General features: G+C 38.6%; 4 protein-coding genes across 5 annotated transcripts; 3 read left to right on the top strand and 1 right to left on the bottom strand.

The window, feature by feature from the left end:
* The first annotated feature begins 100 nt into the window (after nt 1-100).
* LOC111333320 (uncharacterized) lies at nt 101-5381 on the top strand. Of its 2 annotated transcripts, XM_088745949.1 has the most exons (4): nt 101-584; nt 1621-2436; nt 2482-2568; nt 3079-5381. In XM_088745949.1, exons 1-4 carry the CDS (start codon nt 101-103, stop codon nt 3339-3341), a joined length of 1650 nt encoding a protein of 549 aa, XP_088602075.1. In that variant the 3' UTR covers nt 3342-5381. The 2 variants fall into 2 exon arrangements, with proteins under 2 accessions (XP_088602075.1, XP_022794599.2); XM_022938864.2 differs by having other exon boundaries at nt 1621-2568.
* Nucleotides 5382-6679: 1298 nt separating this feature from the next.
* On the bottom strand, nt 6680-8800 carry LOC111333324 (dynein axonemal assembly factor 19-like). Its single transcript, XM_022938867.2, has 2 exons — nt 8605-8800; nt 6680-7449 (listed from the first exon to the last, which is right to left on the bottom strand). Exons 1-2 carry the CDS (start codon nt 8798-8800, stop codon nt 6923-6925), a joined length of 723 nt encoding a protein of 240 aa, XP_022794602.2. The 3' UTR covers nt 6680-6922.
* A 192-nt stretch (nt 8801-8992) lies between these two features.
* LOC148716993 (uncharacterized) lies at nt 8993-11279 on the top strand. The gene has a single exon (XM_088745955.1). It carries the CDS (start codon nt 10103-10105, stop codon nt 11048-11050), a length of 948 nt encoding a protein of 315 aa, XP_088602081.1. The 5' UTR covers nt 8993-10102; the 3' UTR covers nt 11051-11279.
* Nucleotides 11280-15801: 4522 nt separating this feature from the next.
* LOC111333344 (uncharacterized) lies at nt 15802-17469 on the top strand. Its single transcript, XM_022938892.2, has one exon. It carries the CDS (start codon nt 15992-15994, stop codon nt 17285-17287), a length of 1296 nt encoding a protein of 431 aa, XP_022794627.2. The 5' UTR covers nt 15802-15991; the 3' UTR covers nt 17288-17469.
* The last annotated feature ends 1221 nt before the right edge of the window (nt 17470-18690 follow it).

An 18690-nucleotide genomic window follows, 5' to 3' on the forward strand; every position in this document is an offset into this window, starting at 1 on the left:
TTAAAACATAAAATCAATTTGATATTCAAGACCACAACCAGAGGAAGAAACACTGCTTTAAGTTGTTTCGTCGACTGAAAAACGTCATTGCTCTTACGAGATGCATTTGAAAGGATTCCGTACGATGTTTCTTCGAGGCATTGTATTGGCTTTCCTCTTCGCAGTGTGTTTTTCCCAAGATGATGACTACAGATGTCCTTACAACATTCACGTGAATAAAGGACAGATTATCGAGGCGAAAGCATCTCTGAACAATGGTGCATCGTTTTTGAAACATTATGAAGTTCGCGATGCCCGAGAGTGTTACAAGTTATGTTGCGAACGAAGGAACTGCGATCTCGCGCAAATGCAGTACAAGAACTACACGGACGGATTCTTCTCAGAATTAAAGAAGATTTGCTACATGTTTCACTGCGGAAAGCCCAGTAAATGTCTCTTTGGACAACACGATCACTACGCCACGATATCTTACGACAGACCTAATGAAGAACTATCATACTTAGACGGTAATCAGTTTGGACCATCTGTTAAAACAGGGAAAGCAAAATTTGGCATCGCGAAAGAAATCAAACCTGTTCATGAAGGTAGGAGTTGTGGTTTTTATGTCGTATTTTATGTAAATCGCTTAATTGTTTTCCCGCATCAGTTACTTGAAATTGCGATAACAAAATCAGTACTATCATCTCAATCATTCGCACATTTTCTTCGCAAATGAAAATAATTTTCACAGTCGTGTACAAGGAACCAGGTATTTTATTTCGTAAGAAAACTTCCTCGTTCCTTTCGATAATTTTGTTATCAAATTTACTCTTGAAATTTCCCTTTTCTACGTTTACTCGAGGTGAGTGTAGGGTCAACATAAACAGTAAGCTTTGAAATGTTTAAAAAGTATATGCATGCATATAGGCAATATTTTGTAATGGTTTTCATATTTCTGAACACTTAAAGGTCTCCTTGGTGAGAGTGTTACAATATGGCGCGTACTAGTAACCGAGAATCTTTGTTTATCTTTGTTTATTAGTTTATTTGTTAAACTGCCCATTCTGTGTATTAATTATAAGACTGTTTTTCTTAGAATTATTTTCTTTGTAGAAGTTAAGCTTCAATTTTTGCTCAAAATTCCTTCTTTAATCTTAGCAATCTCACGGCGTCTCTGCAAAGTCCGTAAACGGGCAGTAAATGTTACCTTGCTACACATGCTGGCTGGACACCATGCTGCATGCTTAGCGAATAGAAAAGCTTCAAAATTTACCATTTATTTCAAAATTTTCTGAAAAAAGGAGGAATCGCCTTCAAGTGTTACGGTTGAGAGAAAGAATGAAGCGTTGGTATCACTCTAATTATGATCACTATTGCTTACAATGCAATTATTTTCAAACTTGGAAGCATTTGTTGAGTAGCACTCAAATGTGTGCTTCTCTAAACACCTTTAGCTTTTGAAATTTTTATTGAAATTAGGATCTTTCAGACCACAATTTGATGAGAGATCTTATGCTCCAAAAGTGCATTTTACTTTGGAGAATATGTTAACTGGTGTAAGAGATCAAAAGATTAATATATGGGAATATGTAAATTGGTATAAGGTATTAAAGAGTTCATTTGTTCTTGTTTTCTTAAAAGGCAAAGTTTCAGGATCATCACGACACAAACCACCGACAAGACCACACGTCACTAAGGAACAAGAAAAGTATGAGGAGGAAGAAGATTTAATGAGTCCTTGGAAACAGAAATCTTATGAAGAGGGCAGTGTGCACTCTAAACAACCCTTTGGAAAAGATAGGTATCACAGCAAGAACACACAGGAATCATCATCATTATCAAAAAAATTGTCAAGGCCAGGTATAGATAAAGATGAATACTCAGAAAATTATCAAGAACGTAAAAAGCCTCACTACCAAGTTACCTCAAATCATCCAGATTCTCCAACAAAACACAAGCATGTCAACCTGAAGGGACCTGCAAGACCTGGAAAAGAAGGTGGAAAAGAAGTGGTAGAGGAACCAACTGAAGAGAAGGTAACTACACAAGATTCTGGTGACATGGATGCAGAACTGGAGAGGAAACTAGAGGAGCTTATGCCAAATACAGACAATCAACAATATCAGCCTTCTGGTAGTGACGTGAAGGCTGTACCTACCACTACAAAACCCACCACTTTTCACCAGTGGAGGCAATTTGTTGACAATAACCCAAATTTTCCATATACAATTCCATCAGAAGAAGCAGAGGAGAAGCCAACTGAAAAACCTGTTGAGAAACCAGTAGAGGTACCTGTGCAGAAACCAGTAGAGGTACCTGTGCAGAAACCAGTGGAGGTACCTGTGCAGAAGAAACCAGTGGAGGTACCTGTACAGAAAAAACCAGTGGAGGTACCTGTTCAGAAGAAACCAGTGGAGGTGCCTGTGCAAAAACCAGTGGAGAGACCAACACAGAAACCTTGGCAGAAACCAGCACAACCAGTGGAAACCCTAACACAGAAACCTTGGCAGAAACCAGCACAATCAGAGACAGAATCGCACAAGCCAACAGAACATAGTATAATGACAGAAGAAGCTAGAGTTCAGAATGGTATGGAATTAATTCCAATATTTAGCCCTCCTTTTCCCTTTCATCTTCACTATCGCTCCCTTTTTTTTTTTACTTTCCTTTTCTGCTCTCACCTTAACACACCCTTCTGCCTCAACCCTTTCCTACTCCCTCCCTTCTGCCAAATAATCATGAGTCTTCTTCGTGCTCTGTTGCACATAAGGCCTTTTCTGCCAAATAACCTCATCTTTCAATTCTTCCCCCAAGCTCCTCTCTGAGTCTTGGTCTCTTTTACCCCCTCCCCCTTTCCTTTTGCCGTCTTTTTTCTCCTTCCTCTCCAACCCTTAGCCCTCTTTTCCCTCCCTTTCTTCCCTTCAGCTCATAGTCCTTTGGACCTACCCTTGGTTCCTTCGACCTGTTTTTAATCCCTTTCTCTTTTACCTCCCCAGTCTTCCAATTCCTTTTTCTTACCCATAACACCCAAAGTTCAAACCTCAATGGTGATATGTGTACAAGAGCTCTCATCACTTTTCTTTTTTTTCTTGTGCTTAGGACAAAAACAGCGACAAGACGAGAGTCCCTTGATTGAAGTGCCGATCCAGAGCAAGAATATCTCTGATGTGGTTGTCATTGAAACACACAGGCTAAAGATCATTGAGAACAAGGCAGTTCTTCCATTAGCAGTATTCCTCGTGATTGCAATTTTACTTCTGTTTGTTGTGGCGCTTCGTCTGAGAATTGTCAAGAGCAGGTTAAAAAGGCGACCATTTGCAACAGATGATGCAGATTATCTAATCAATGGCATGTACTTGTAACATGCTGCTAATGGAGATCAAGCGATAAATAATTTTAATATTGTCATTCTTCTGTGAAAACACCATGTTTTCATGTGGATAATTTGCCTACATGATAGACCCTCTGAGGACCAAGTTGCAATATTATCATTTTTTTAGGTGGCCTAACACGGTTTTGTTCAAGTTGAGTGGCCTTTATTGCTGATGTCCACAGAGATCTCAAGAAATATAGGTGTGTCAAAAGCAATAATTTAAAAAAATTATTATTTTTACAATTGCAGCGTTCTGTTAGGTATTTTTCATTTTCAAAAAAGTACACTTGAATTTGCAGTCTCTCAAAGGATTTTGAAAATTTACAGGGTTAGTTTCTCCAAAATCTTCTATTTCTGACCTGGTGTAATACATAATGCACCTTTCAGAAGGTAATTTTCTGTAAATAATAAAGCTACATTGCCATGGAAATGGCTAGCACTTCACTCAAAATGCCAAAAAATACACTCTTTCATGTTAACACTTACAATTTGCAAAACACAGTCTTATATGAGCAAATACTGTAGCTAAGCAATGGAGGTATAAAACAGTGTTAGGCCACCTTAGTTTTTTTTTTTTGTTTTTGTTTTTTTTTCTCACACAACTTGAAACATCGAAAATGCTTTAAGGTGCTTAATTTAAGGGCATGGTTTAAATTTGTAAGACACAGCATTGAAGCTCATGGTAAGTATCAATTCCAACAGTTTGTCACATATTTGTTGACTTTTTTTTTTTTGCCCAGTGGATTCAAGTTAGAAATAAGCAAAAGCAGAATTTGGTTGCCCACTTCTGTTTGGCAAAGGATCGCTTTATTAATGTGAGGAAGATTGCATATGAGAACAGTTGAATTCCAATTTGAATGAAAGTAGAAATTAGCACCTTAGAAATAAAGGGTGACAATAATTTTGGAAATAGCCTATTTAAAACCTACAATTTCATGTACTGTTATAATGTACATGTTACCTGGCAACGAAATTTTTTATCTAACATGTTCATGAGAACTATTTAATATATTTGTGGTTGGAAAATGCACAATTGCACTCGTTCTAGATTAACCCTCTAACTCCCAGAAATGATCAACACGTAATGAGAATACTCATACCTATCAGGGAGTTATCTTGATCTAACACCAAATTCTTGTAACCAATTCACAAGGAAATGTGTAGCAGCTAGATGGGAGAAGTAACAATCAGATCTTAAGAGTTAGAGGGTTTATTGTCACGCAAGACATGATTTGAAAAAGGAAGTAATTTTTTTCCCAAAGATCTCAAATGCAGCACAGTGAATGCTTATACTTTTAAAAAGCTGTGGTCTAAACTTAATATTTAGTTGGTACAATAAGACTATTATTAGTTGTAGATAATCTTGATGTTAGGAAGTAGGATGTAATAATTTTCAGAAACAATTTTAAGGGTGTTGTATTGTAATAATTTGCCAAGAACTTAAAGTTCAGCCAGCATTTTTTTGGCAAGTATTTAGCTTAGAAGGAATAATTTACAGTTATGTATTGATGACAGTGTAAGAGGTTGATTCAACTATTGGAGGCCTTTGTAAGATAATAAACACAATATGAACGTCAAGAAATGTAGAGAAATTTGGAAAAAAAAAACCTATTTGAGAAGGTTCCAGCCAGAAGGACAAAATTCTGATAATTACATTTTGCAATCTTTTAGTGTAACAATTTAGTTATTTGTTACCTGACAAAAAAATTAAGCTGGATTTAATTTAAGATTGTTGATCATTCAAGGGGAAATAGCTGAGTAGATTCAATATGGGAATTGAATACGTATCAAATTTATTTTCTTAGTAAAATCTGATGTCAGATATTGTCAACTATTGTATGATATAAAACATGTACTTTACCTTTCTTTGACTGCATATCAGTTGAAACAAACGTGTAGTATCTGGATTTGCAATGCAGTGAATTAATTAAAAATTCACGTGAGAAGAGAAACAGTTGTAGTATACTGCTTTCATTTGTCTGTATCTGGATTTACAATGTAGCAAATAAATTAAAAATTCCTGTGAGAATTGAGTCTTGTCTTGCTATGAAAATCAGTGAGCTAGAAATGCAATCCTATTATTTGATAAATTCCACAAATTGCTTAGATGTACCACTCATACTCAATACTACAGAGATAAAAATGGATTCCATGGGTAGAGCAATGTCTGGTGGTGCTCCAATTTTTACAGTGCCTGTTTGCCAAGCCTTTGTACAGGAGTGAGGCTAAGGGTGACCTTGTTATGACACAGATGTAGCTGCTTTTCAAGTGTAAATGTCTTTATCATGCTAGTTAGATACTGGTGTTTAACACAGCAAGGTCACCTTCAGCCTTGCTACAAATCAGAGGCTTGGCAACTAAGTACACCTGTGAAATGGTCTATTCTTTACCCATGATGCTTCACTTAAATTGAACACTTATCAACACTCTCAAAACCAGATTAAGACCAGTTCAGCTAAGAATTCATGGAGAAAAGAAATTACAGCACCAACAAGGAGTGTTGGTTAGTCAGTGAAAAGCGGATCAGAGTGGTTGTAGTACAAATGTCGTGTCCATTCCACAACTTGGTTATTTCCATCAGCAAAATGCAGGTGCAATTTAATTTATCTATTTCCAGTGTATCAGAGCAAAGATTTCCACCTGTTGATTTGGTTAATTATTCCAGCCTGAACAATCAATAAATATTAAAAAAAAATTGAATGAAGTTGTGTCTATGGATATGATTAATGCCTCAGCCCAGGGTAGTCATGTTAAAATAAGACGACTTGGGGATACGAGTTTTTATTTCAAGGGTGACCATGACACTTTCGCCCGCCAAGATCTCATAAGTGATTCTCCTCACTCTCTGCTATACAATTCTCAAGATGTTAGTTTGGAGAAGTTGGTATTGGATCAACTAAATCTGCTTATTGATATTTTTCTCTATTCTCGTCACTTGTCTGCTTGGAATTACATTGATATTTTAAGGAGAAATTCTGTATTGGTCACTCAAGTAAGTCAAATGGTTAATAGAGGTGAAAACTACTGTAACTGTGATCAAGGGGGAATGATTTTGGGACTGAAGAAGGGCAGCTTTGTACAGGATGACCCTTAGATACATTGCCACAGATTCAACTGTATCTCTTTGAGAGCTCAAGGTTTTTTCTGGACAATATTACAAAAATTTATGTCTTCCTTCAAGTTCCATGAACAATTACACTGTCAAGATAATTAAATTTTCTTGTAGTGAATAAAGACTTTTTATGTGCTACCAGTTACAAGGAAGAGTCCCATGAATCAAGAAAAGGATTCATTAGGAGATAATAATAATAATAATATCAATAATAATAATAATAATAATTATCCTTTAATCCACTCTTTGCAGTTGAAACTATGTACAAACTGAATTATCAAGCGGTATCATTTACAAAACTGTTAAATCTAATTAAAGTATAGTAATGTACAGTCTATGTAATAATTAATCTAAAAATCTAAAAGTTATGAAGTTATGAAGTCATTAGCTCTCTTGGTTCTTGGTTCTTGCCTTCTGGCGAACGGACTTGGAGCTTTGGAAATCATCACTATTGCTGATCAACTTGACAAGGTGATTCCATATATTTCACTCAGCTCTTGAAGTCTTCTCAAATCATTTCTTTTTTCTTCTTCGCTTTCTTTGTCAAAAGTTTCTTTTCCAGAGATTACATCCTCCAGTCTTTTGATGAGACTAGATGCTGCCTTTTTTTCTACCTTCCCAAAAAACTTAAGAGAAAGATCAAATCTGTTTGTTCTAGAAAGTCCTGTTAGAATACTTAAAATAGCATGGGAGTCCTTTTCATCCAGACAATTGTCAAGAATCAGGAGAAATTCTCCTAGATGACCCATACTTATCTCTGCCTTGAAAATTGTACTAAGTTCATCACCTCCAAGTTTTAACAGAAGTTGGTATTTTTCCTCCTCTGTTTTGCAGTGACGTTTCCAAATTTTGGTAAATTCATGCGCAGTTTTAGGATTTTGTGATGAAGAAGACAAAGTAGAACTTTGTGTTGCTGGTGTTGTTGCTACTGTCTGTGATTTACCTTGAGCGTGTGGATTCCAGGGCTGTTTGCGTGCATTTTCACCTGTAGAGATGTCATTTATTGCAATTTTCAGTAACTAGGTCATCTAACTCCACTTACACAATCCCATAAAAAACCATAGTAAAAGCTGACATGTGCAGGGCTGGAGGGGTTGATGTGAGCCAGAAATGAGAAAAAAAAAGTGGCTTTTGTCAAGGAATTGGGAGCTTCTTGTTCTGCCTTGGAAAAATAATGGAATTTAAGTTATAATTCCAGAATTCATTTTTGTGCTTACAAGTGTGGCTGTGTGCTTTTTTATCATGTCCTACTTAGCTTGAAATTTTCAACACTTAGTGGTCCTACGATAAAATGTCTATTGACCGCGTTTGGTTGGGCCAAACAGGAAAATATTTGGCCCTCAATCATGAGGCAAAAAACAAATGCAGCGAGGTCTGCACATCATGACCTTGAGCCACATATTTTCTCATCCAGCCCTTCCACTCAATCAATAACTACACATTACATCCTTTACAATTGTTAGTAAAGAGTGAAGCAACTACAAAGAGAAATTTATATCAAACAAGTCTGATCATGTGGCACATGGCTTATGGCTCAAGTTTATTTCAACTTCCGTTACACTAGTGCACCCTGCCAATGGTTTACCCCAGGATGGGGGGGGTTGGCTATCTATGCTGTCCAGGGGGGGCTATCCTGTTTGATAGTCACCTACTTTCTTAGTGTCAGGAATAGGCCATTTTACAGTTGTGTACTTAGTTGCCAAGCCTTTGTTTCATAGTGAGGCTAAAGATGACCTTGTTGTGATAGAGACCTGTATCTAGTTAACATGATAACAAAGTGATTTACATTTGAAAGGCAGCAAGGTTTGTATCATAACAAAGTCATCCCTAGCCTCACTCCCGTTCAAAGGCTTGGCAACCAAGCACACAACTGTAAAATGGACTCTTGCACCTGGTCACCATTTTGGCAGTTGAGGTGAAGTTGTAAATGTGAGTCATTTGCCATTTTAGAATTCACCTCGCCAAATTTGTTTTTCGAAATTTGTTTACAACATAATTCATCCCCAAGAGTAGGAAAAAGGAGAGAAAAAATTGGAAAATGATGTGCGAAAAGAAAGATAGGGCTTTTTCCCATAACTTCTTCTTATCCAGTCTTAAGGGATATACTTAACTTAGCCTAACCAATCCTTCCTTCACAAACCTGTGATATCTTTTCTTTCCAGAGGTTTCAAATGAGCTGCGCACACGATGTCTCGAAACTCCTCATAGCTACCAACTCTCTGGTTCACAGCTCGAAATTTCGCGTCGTTTTCTCGCAGATATTTTTCGTCGGCTTCTACAGCTAAAGCAAGCTCTTTTTCAAGTTTTTGGAAGTCGATTCCTTCGTCGTCGTTCATAATTTTACACCGAAAAAAAAAAAATTGAGAACAGCGATCAACAAGAATGCAGTTAACCTGACGTTTCCTTCGCTGCTTCGTTACCAACCAGAATTTTAGAGCGGAGACTGGGGCTCGAATTTGTTCCAGGTTCGCGCGGGCATTGATTAGGGCTACTCCAGGAAATTTACCCTCTAATATTTACGCAACCAAATCCGAAGGCGGTTTGGTAGCCGCCTTCATCCCCAAAGCGAGCTTGTTTCCTTTGCTCAAAGCTTAAAACTTTGTCGAGGATGAGGAAACGCTCTTCTGTAACGCTAATATAAATGATGGCCTGCTCGCAAGCTAGGAATTCTACCGCCAAATTTTAATTTAATCTCGGCAGTGTTAGCTCCATTCTCGGTGTCGGCTTTTGGCGAACTTCGGACTTTTACCATTCGTCACCCCTAAAGCTTATTTTAATCTATTTCGTGCGATCGAATGATTTAAGAGTCGGTGTCAGTTCTAGTCAACCACTCCCTTACGACAACTGAACAAAAGGTTGACATTATATTAAGAAAGATTTCTGAATACTCGACCTTTGTGATATTGGAGCAGGGTCCAATTTGATTCCCTTTGCTCGAGGAGTTTTAGATAATCAATTAATTGAAGTGTTCTGCACGTCTTTAACATTAAGTAAACAGTTTACCCCACCAGGAGAGTCAATGTTTGATCAGTGAGTAAACAAAACCCAACATTATGCTGCCAAATAATTACAAAGACATTGGCAATTCTATAGTCATTTGATTCTTAATGGGGTTTCGAAAAACTCATTAAGCTTATCCAACTATAAAATGCCTTGTATTCGCGAAGTAACAAGCTTAAAATTTATCATGCAGAAGAAAGTCTTCCATCTCGCTCTATTTGAAGTCAGGAATTTTCGATTGCACCGAGCGTGAAAGCTCGGTCTAATAATAATGATAAAAAAAAACTTTACAACATTTTTGAAGGGTAACACCCTCTAATTAAAAGGACAATGAACAATCTATATCATTGGACAGCTAAGGATTGACAATTGTTTCGTAAAATCCCCTGAATTTCTATTCTGAGGTTGTTTTCCCAGGTTTGGATTTTAAGTTCTGCATGCCGACAACTGAGCCAAGAACTTTGCTAGACAAGACCGAAAGCTCATGTCGAAACTATGTCAGTTCTACGAAGTAACCTCAAGTCAGTTGGACGCTAGTTTCATTTGTTGACTTTCACCGGTCTTCAGCCTAGAAATTGTCATCAGAAACTGGGAAGAACTAAGTCACAGAGCTCTCTTCAAAGTACGAGAAATACAGAATGGCCTCGGATAAAATCAGAGTCAAAAGACTCTATGCGATTCATTCAAGAAGTTTGAGTGAAAACGAAAATTCTTTATCAGCAACATCTGAATTCCTCCGCGTTAGAGAGAGAAGTGGTAGTGAAACGCCCACAGTCTCCCTGGTTCCAATCAAAAAGGACAAAAACGATGGAAAGGAAGGCATTGAAAAGATGGCGAGGAAGGAAAATGACAGCTTGTTTTCAAGACTCAAGTTGCGGTCGAGACGCGTTTTCAGTGGTGACAAAAACGAAGAGGACGCTCGAAACACGCCTTGTTTGGAGGAGGACTGCACAATGAAAAGGTCTCGAAGTGGTAGTGATTCCATGATGTTTTCTGTTATAAAGTTCAGGAAAAATCTTACATTTTTCAACTCGCAGGGTTACCCAATCAATACACCTTCGTCTGAGCCCCTTCAAAGAAAGCATTTTATTGAAGTAGCAACTAGCGACAAAGACATCGATGTCACCAAACAAGAAAAGCCTCGACATCGTGCCGTCTCGTTTTCAAGTCAGTCGCTTTTACAGTCAGCAATAGCTCGTGATGACGTACTAGAGCTAAGCAGCCTAATCGACAATAAGGGGGACCTGGACCTGAATGAACCGGACGATCTGGGCATAACCATGATGCACCGTGCAGCTATCGATGGAAGCTACCGCTGTCTGAATTTTCTTCTCTCTCGAGGCGCAGATGTGAATGTCAATGATTTTCAAGGCTGGACTCCACTTCACGATTCTGTCTTCCATGGGCATATCCGCTGTGCAGTGATTCTTCTCATCTCAGGCGCGAACGTAGAGGCGGAGACGAAAGATTTTCTGAAGCCCATAGAAATGGCACAGGACGAGGAAATGATTTTAGTGGTTGGTAGAGCTATGGCCTTAAACAGAGTTGGACAAAATCTAAATTACGACAAAGAAACGCTGGTGTGAATAAGATGAAAAGTTTATTTCACAAAATGAAACACAATATCAGATGACCATCATGCTTGCGCGCAGCGAAATTTCTTCCTTAAGTTACCACCTGACTCCACTTTCAAGCTCTGAACTCTGCCCAGCCATGACTACGCTGGAAAATGTAAAAAAAACTTTCAACTCCCAGAGAGCCCTTAATTTTTCCCTAACGATATAAACGGCAGAATAAACAAACTTTTCAGATAGAGGTTATTGTCGGAATTTAACACCACTCCTAGAACACATTTTGCTCGTGTCGCAAAACCAAAATTAAAAAAAAAAATTACGACAAACCAAAATCCTGTGCAATCACAACAACTGATCAAAAATAAAGGAAAACGTATGATGCATGATCCTCGCAGTAGGAGCGCTATTTATGCAATAACGAAAATCAGACCTGAAAAAAATCAGGCCTACATGGGATTCGAACCACTGACCTCTGCGATACTAGTGCAGCGCTCTACCAATTGAGCTAACAAGCCAACTGGGAGCAGGCCGTTAAGTTGATTCGTAATAAACCCGTGATGATAAATCAGATACAATGTAGATATGAAGTTCATATATTTTGAACTGCGGTATTAGATACGTATGATGCATGATCCTCGCAGTAGAGAGCGCTATTTATGCAATAGCGAAAATCAGACCTGAAAAAAATCAGGCCTGTACGGGATTCGAACCCCTGACCTCTGCGATACTAGTGCAGCGCTCTACAAATTGAGCTAACAAGCTAACTGGGAGCAGGCCGTTAAGTTGATTTAATCTAATACCGCAGTTCAAAATTTATGAACTTCAGAAAGGAAAAAATAAACTGCTTGGAGCACGGGAAAACGGGAGTGCAAGTCGCGATTGGTTTATATATAGTCTCATATCCACAGAACAACCAATGAGAGAGCCGGTAAATGTATCACTTGACTGGTGAGGATCAATCCTAATTCAGAACGCTTTAGATAACTTTAAATAAAAGAATTTAAATAAAGCATTCCCGGTTAGTTAACCGCCTCCCGGTTAGCTCAATAGATAGAGCGCTGGACTGTTGTGCGGGAGGTCGAAGGTTCGAGCCCCGGCCGGACCAACACTCAGGGTTTTAAAATAATTGAGAAGAATTTGCTACCTTTCTATAACATCAAGAAATGGTTAGATATTCTAGTCTTCTCGGATAGGGACGAATAAATGGAGGTCCCGTCTCCTGCAGGGTCGGGGCAGGAGACGTTAATTTCCCACACACGAGATTACTGTGTGATGGATGTCCTCCCCTGGGGTGGAATGGGTGGGATATTGGGCGCACTTAATTTGAAGCCTCCCTCTGTTGTGCGACCCTCTCCACACTCTGGTGAAAGTGTTTAAATAATCAGCTGATCTACAATCTGGTTGGTCCAGATCGGTCAAGCATGCATCTTCCGGCTCTCTGATTGGTTGTCCTGTAGAAAAGAGGACAACTTAGAATGCACCTGATGCATAAGACTTTGGGTGGGGAGGGTTAAAAAAACGGTGATGCTACAGTAACTTTAACTCTTCAAGCCTTTCACTCCCAACATCTCATTTCCAATTCTCCTTACTGTCTGCCATACAGTTCTTATGATGTTAGTTTGGAGAATTTGGTATTGGATCAACTGATAATCCCCCGACATTCTATTTTCTTTATTCTCATTACTTGTCTGCTTGTTATTGTATTGGATATTGTAAGGAGAAATTCCGTCTTGGTCACTGGTGAGAGTTAAAGGGTTCACCCCTAGGAGTATCTATACCACTACTGAGTCATGAGAATACAGAAAATGATCACCAACTAAAAGAGCTTATGATTGATACATAAATTCTCCTTTTCAGCACTACAGGATGTGCATAAAAAGCAGTATGAAGAATATGCACACTGATGTTAGGGTGTAAAAGATTAAAACTTGCACGAAAATGGAGACAAATTAAAAGTGCAGCAAACGAATTGTTTGTAGCCATTTTCGGGAAGTTCCTTTTATCACACTGACTGGAGAAGAAATTAAGTTGCAAACCAGAAAAAAAAGTCTTGCTCCGACAACCGAACATTTTTTTTTTTTTTTTTTTTTTTTACTGTTCCGTAAAAACCCCTTGGCCACGTTTAAGAATAGCCATTAGGCAGGGATTTTTAATCACGTTCTCTTTGATTTGGCCGATAGACCATTTTATTAACTGAGTGTCAAAGGTACTCCAAGATTGAATTTGTTTTACGTTACTCCGCTGTGTGATTGGTCCATAAAAACTCGCGCCACTCTCTCGACCAATCAGAGGAGGAACTGGTCACTTGCGTTTTCCTGCGCTTTTGGCAATCTGCTTGTTTTTATTTGGTCTTTCGATCAAAGGCGCTCTGATAAATTAGTGGAGTATCAAGGTGTACTTGTGCTCTTGTTCTTAAGTGCTATTAAATTTGTTTAGATTTTTTTAAATCCTGGCACAATCCATCCACTTTTAAAAGTAACTCCAACTGAGCGATTCAGATAAAGCCTGATTCACAGAATTAAGGTTCATCAGATATGAGCGTTCAGGATATTTTTCCAGACATGTAATTGAGTGCTTTAGTTGGAATGCAGGTCAAATAATGAAGAAACCTGTGCGAAACTTTGTGCTATTCACATTTATTAGATTTTTCCAATTCTTGGCACAATCCATCCATTACTTTTAAAAATAACTCCAGCTAAGCGATTTGGATGAAGCCTGATTAACAGAATTAAGGTACACCAGACAGTCCAATATATGGATATTTTTTCAGAGATGTGATTAGGTGCTTTAATACTTAGTTCTTATTAACCGAGCGGGAGGTCTATATGGGAGAATCTTGACCGAGGTCGCCAGTACAGACCTCACTGCGTTCGGTCTGTACCAGCGACCGAGTCTAGATGCCGGTCTACATGCCGGTCTAGATGAGAAAATCTAGACCGCTTTCAATATTGATTTCAGCCAATCAAATTCGTGAATTCAGTAGTTCCCAGTCCTCGTGAGACACAGCCATATAATAGAGGTCAAACAATGAAGAAACCCGTGCGAAATTTTATGTGTACATGAAATAGTTTTCTATCAAAATGAAGTTGTCTGTAATCGAAAAACAGTGAACCCGGAAATTTTTTCTCCACTGTCAGGATAAACTTGTTAGGGATCAAAAGACGATCGATAAACCACAAAAAGTTTGTTCGTCGAAAATTTGATAGCCTAATCTTGTTTTCGGATCCAGGGTGCGCGCATTGTTTTTTATGATCTGCGATATTCTACCAACGGAACTTACTGATACTGCTGATGTTTTCTCGATTTCAAGTTTTCAAAAACATGACGAAATTTATAAAATATTTTATGGAACTTAAAGTGCTATAAACGGCTCTTCAAGACATTCGTTTTGTTTGAATTCTGTTGTCAATTGTTTTGAGTGAATATCTTGATTAATCCTTAAAATCAACGATAATGAAGTTAATACCATTAATGCATTAATGGAGCTGAGACCAAACGTTATTTCATGCTCCACTGCAGTACAAAAAAAAGGGTTATGTAACCTGCTATTTGCACGTGCCTTAGTATGAGCGTCCTTTGCAGGAATTTGCGTATCATCAACTTGGAAGTGAAATTTTTTATATCGATAATGAGACGTTTAAAGTGCTTTCAAGTATTTTAAAAAAGTTTAGAGGATTTGGAAAAGGTTGAACATTCTAGTAAGAAAACGCCTCATACCGCGGTATAATATACGCGGTATGAAATAATAAATTGGAACTTAGCGATAAGGCGATAACTTATTAAAGTTTATGAGCATGTTTACATAAAAGTAAATTTGACATAAAACATGTAAAATACTTTGTGCAGTCTTGGCAGTAAATCTAATCCATGTATGTTAGTCAACACGAAAACTCTTCTCGGCATTCCAAGGATAACTTTGCGATTGCATATTGTGTGGGCAAGGAAGATGATTTTCTGTGTTGCTAACACCGTCGTTATGAACCTCAGGATTTCGAGCAGTATACGCAAAGAGAACAGTAGATCTGCGGGCGATACAGGAAGGAAATAAGTACAAGTTGTCGCGTCAGGAAACTTCTAGTTGTCGCGTCAGGAAACTTCTTGGGCTCTTCATTATATTCGACCCGTTGATAATCGTACTTCTGTGTAGTCTTTTGTTCATATTTGAAAACAGCGGAAGGCATAAAGAGACTTTTTGTAAAGTTTGAGAGAAAAGGTCGGTAAGTTGAAACACGCCTCACAATAAAAATGTTGTGGGCGAAAAACAAAAGTTCACTTTTCGAAGGTTTTAGCAAATTTGCATGTAAGTACCAATCGCAGTGGAAGTGATTTTTGGAACTATTTCGCAACTTTTCTGGCATGAGATTTTATCAGCTAACATCAGCTTTTTGAAAGTAAGTTTAAAAAAATAAGTTATCATTTAAATAAAAGAGGAAGTCGGTTTTAGTGATGTTCTCTTGAGCCAATACCAATTCCCTAACGAGTATGAATTCACTTTGATAAACAGGTGTAGTTCTACTTAATTTTCGAGCACTTCTTGGATGTGTTCATCGCATTGATGGTGTCATGTCGAAACTAGCTTTAACTAGGCAAAGAAATACTAACGTCCTATTGAGCTTTCCGTGAATACATGGTGTTTGACTTCAGTCAGGAACTGAAGTTTTGTACTGAACTGGTAATTACGAGTGACTCATGGGATTTGCGTCAGTCGAGTAATACCATAACAATATAGTAGGTGTTTGTTTGTCAAAATAATTTATCTCCGGTCGCCAACGTATATAGTGTCCATGAACTGCCTGGTACAGACAAAAGACGCTGCAAACCAGATACAGGCGATTTTAAAAACTAAATCCCTCAGGCGAAGGAGACGGAGATCAAAACTGACAAGCTTTGAAAAAAACGTCATCTTTTTTTGTATGCTGTGGTGGCGAAAAGGGTCACTGATACACTTGTCACATGATGTTAGCGTTACACAGAGCCTCTCAAGAGGGCAATTTAATTCTGGTGTCGATTCTACTGGAGAGAGGAGTAAACGTAAATGCGAAAGATAAACAGGGACGAACTCCTCTCCACCTAGCGGCAGAGATTGGAGACAAATTATTAGCAGAGCTGTTATTTCAACGAGGAGCGGATACGTGTTCGGTATCCGCCAGGGGAAACATTCCTCTCGACTGCTCTAAGAATGAAGAAATGACTTTAATGCTCGCTCAGATGATGGCCAGAGCAGGCAAAGCTCAAATAGCTAAAGAGAGATTACAGTTTGAAGAATTGTCCGAAAAGGCCCGGCAAAAAGCCGCCAAGGCATTAGACTTGAAGACCACAAGAAAAAAGGGATCTCCAGTGCCATTTTCTCAGTTTTGGAATAAGCGTTCCATTGCAAACTTTCTTGGACTGAGAGAGAGTGATTCAAGGCTTTCAAGCCTATCAAACGTGTCTGACTGTAGTAGATTTAGCGAAAGTGAGTCCGGCTTTTCTGAAATAGACAAATCTCCTGAGAGCACATCAATGGAGTCTGTACAGACGAACGAATCACTTTCGAGCGGCTTCGCGTCCGTGGACGAACTTTCGCCGCAATCATTTGATAGGCGTGCGACTACAGCGCTCACGAAAGAAGAATTCGTTGCCTTGAACCGTTCTCCATTCATGCCACGGCGCAGTCGTGCAGTATCAGACCCGCCGCCAAAACGGGCAATTAAACGATCGTCAACGTGGAACATCAGCAGTAAAAGTGAAAGCACTTTCCCGCGTTCCGCGCTAAAAAGACGGGTGGAAAAGTGTGTAACTTTCCCGGCGGACGTTCTCCTAGACATTGCAATCAAAAACGACGATTTCGTCGAGACTTGCCATTTGATAAAATCAAGAAAAGTTGACTTGAATCGCGTTGGATGCAACGGACTCACACCGCTTCATCGAGCGGCTATCGAAGGTAGTAACGAATGCCTTCAGCTGTTAATAGACATTGGAGCAAATGTGAACGCACGAGATGGCTCAGGATGGACGCCACTTCACGACGCTGTTTACCACGGACATTTCAACTGCGCGCTGGTTTTATTGAGCGCGGGTGCTGATCCAGAAGCCGAAACGGACGATTTTACGTCGGTGATAGAAATGTCAGACGACGAGAAAATGCTTCTTGTCGTTGGAAGAGCGTTGATTCTAGCATTTAACAGTGGCTACCAAAAGGAACTATCTTTATGCGAGCAGGAAGTATTTCATCCTGTTTTTGATCCAGATAGGGAAACGTGTGTTTAGTTGTACATGTTGTAAGATTGCTGGTTCGATATTGGACTTATATCTTTGCATTTACGTTTCTATGTAAACCTCTTAAAAACTTTTAAGTATGAAAGTCAAAGTACTCGATCAGTCGAAATTACTTGATTTGTAAAATAAAATGTAATTTATTGTATCAGTAATAAAAAAACTGTTGACAGATACTTCTGTCCGATTGTCTTAGTTGCCCTTATCCATTTTATCTCGAGGAATACATCAAGCTATACTTGTTTTCATTCCAGAAGTTTTCCACCTGATAAAGGGAACGCGCCGTATATTATGAGCTCTGCTAGTTAGAGAAATGGGCTTATTCATTTACAAAAACCATTACTACAGGTGCAAAAGTTTGTTCAATTCAATAATCGCCAGACCAAAAACGACAACAAAAAAATCCCAAACACTCAATTTCCTTAAAAAACATCCTAACAACCTCTTAATGAAGGTTTCTCTGTTAGGAAAGTGTGTCTTTTGTCGCTTGATATTTGTCTGATAGTGTTTGACCAAGCGGTCCAAAACAAGTGTTAAGCAAATACTTTAAAGTAGCGATAACTGCGGATATGCTTGCACGCATTTTTTAAGTTACCACAAAAGATGTCGAGCCAGTGCTGAATTCCTCGCAAACTACACAATTGATTTTCTTTCTCATTTTCGCCATTATTTCAGGTCTTTTATTTAAGTCGAAATCTTGATCCAGAAGATTAAATATCTAAGAAAAACAGTGCAAAAGAGATGCCAATTAGTTATACGTCATTATACTATTGCAGGCAACTCTTTTGTCCCTGATTGCGTTCACTGTCTTCAAGTTTACACTTCGCAGACAATCACTTTTACCATCAGCGCGCAGTTCATTCATTGACAAACACTTTCACCTTATGATATCAATCACACGTTCATATTTGTAATCGTACAGATGTAGGGAAAATCATTCCTTTAAGAGCGAGAAACTGGCCAGTTTTAGTCATTAATTTTCCTACACCAGATCAAGTTGACGGAGTGTTTCCCGAGTTACGCGTTTATGCCGCCAAAGCCAATATCAATTCTAACGTAGTTGTCTCGGAAAGTGAAGTAACATAGTGTAAATTATGAAAGCGATTTATTGCCCAAGGGACTAGTCAATAAAAACAACAATTCACTCAATTAGCTCTAATTCAAACAGAGCACAACACATTTACTAGATGACCACACTTCGTTGTTTTCGTTTCAAAGAATTGCGTCCATTCTAAATTGTTAAGAAAAGGGACAAGGTCGAACTGAATGACACTTTTTAACCAAACACTGTCTGGAAAAGGTAAAATTGGGTATTAACGAGAAACGTTTAGACAACTTTAAGGCAATTAGACGATTGTTAGAGATTGAAAGAGAATCCTCCATTGTAAAGAACCGTA

This window comes from Stylophora pistillata, chromosome 14 (assembly GCF_964205215.1).
Source record: "Stylophora pistillata chromosome 14, jaStyPist1.2, whole genome shotgun sequence".
NCBI classification, from domain to species: domain Eukaryota; kingdom Metazoa; phylum Cnidaria; class Anthozoa; order Scleractinia; family Pocilloporidae; genus Stylophora; species Stylophora pistillata.

Coding starts and splice junctions, on each gene's coding strand:
- LOC148716993 (XM_088745955.1), top strand. CDS start 10,103: ATGGCCTCGGATAAAATCAGAGTCAAAAGACTCTATGCGATTCATTCA.
- LOC111333324 (XM_022938867.2), bottom strand. CDS start 8,800: ATGAACGACGACGAAGGAATCGACTTCCAAAAACTTGAAAAAGAGCTT. Junction 7,450..8,604: donor GGAAAGAAAAGATATCACAG/GTTTGTGAAGGA, acceptor ACATCTCTACAG/GTGAAAATGCACGCAAACAG.
- LOC111333344 (XM_022938892.2), top strand. CDS start 15,992: ATGATGTTAGCGTTACACAGAGCCTCTCAAGAGGGCAATTTAATTCTG.
- LOC111333320 (XM_022938864.2), top strand. CDS start 101: ATGCATTTGAAAGGATTCCGTACGATGTTTCTTCGAGGCATTGTATTG. Junction 585..1,620: donor AATCAAACCTGTTCATGAAG/GTAGGAGTTGTG, acceptor TTTTCTTAAAAG/GCAAAGTTTCAGGATCATCA. Junction 2,569..3,078: donor AGAAGCTAGAGTTCAGAATG/GTATGGAATTAA, acceptor TCTTGTGCTTAG/GACAAAAACAGCGACAAGAC.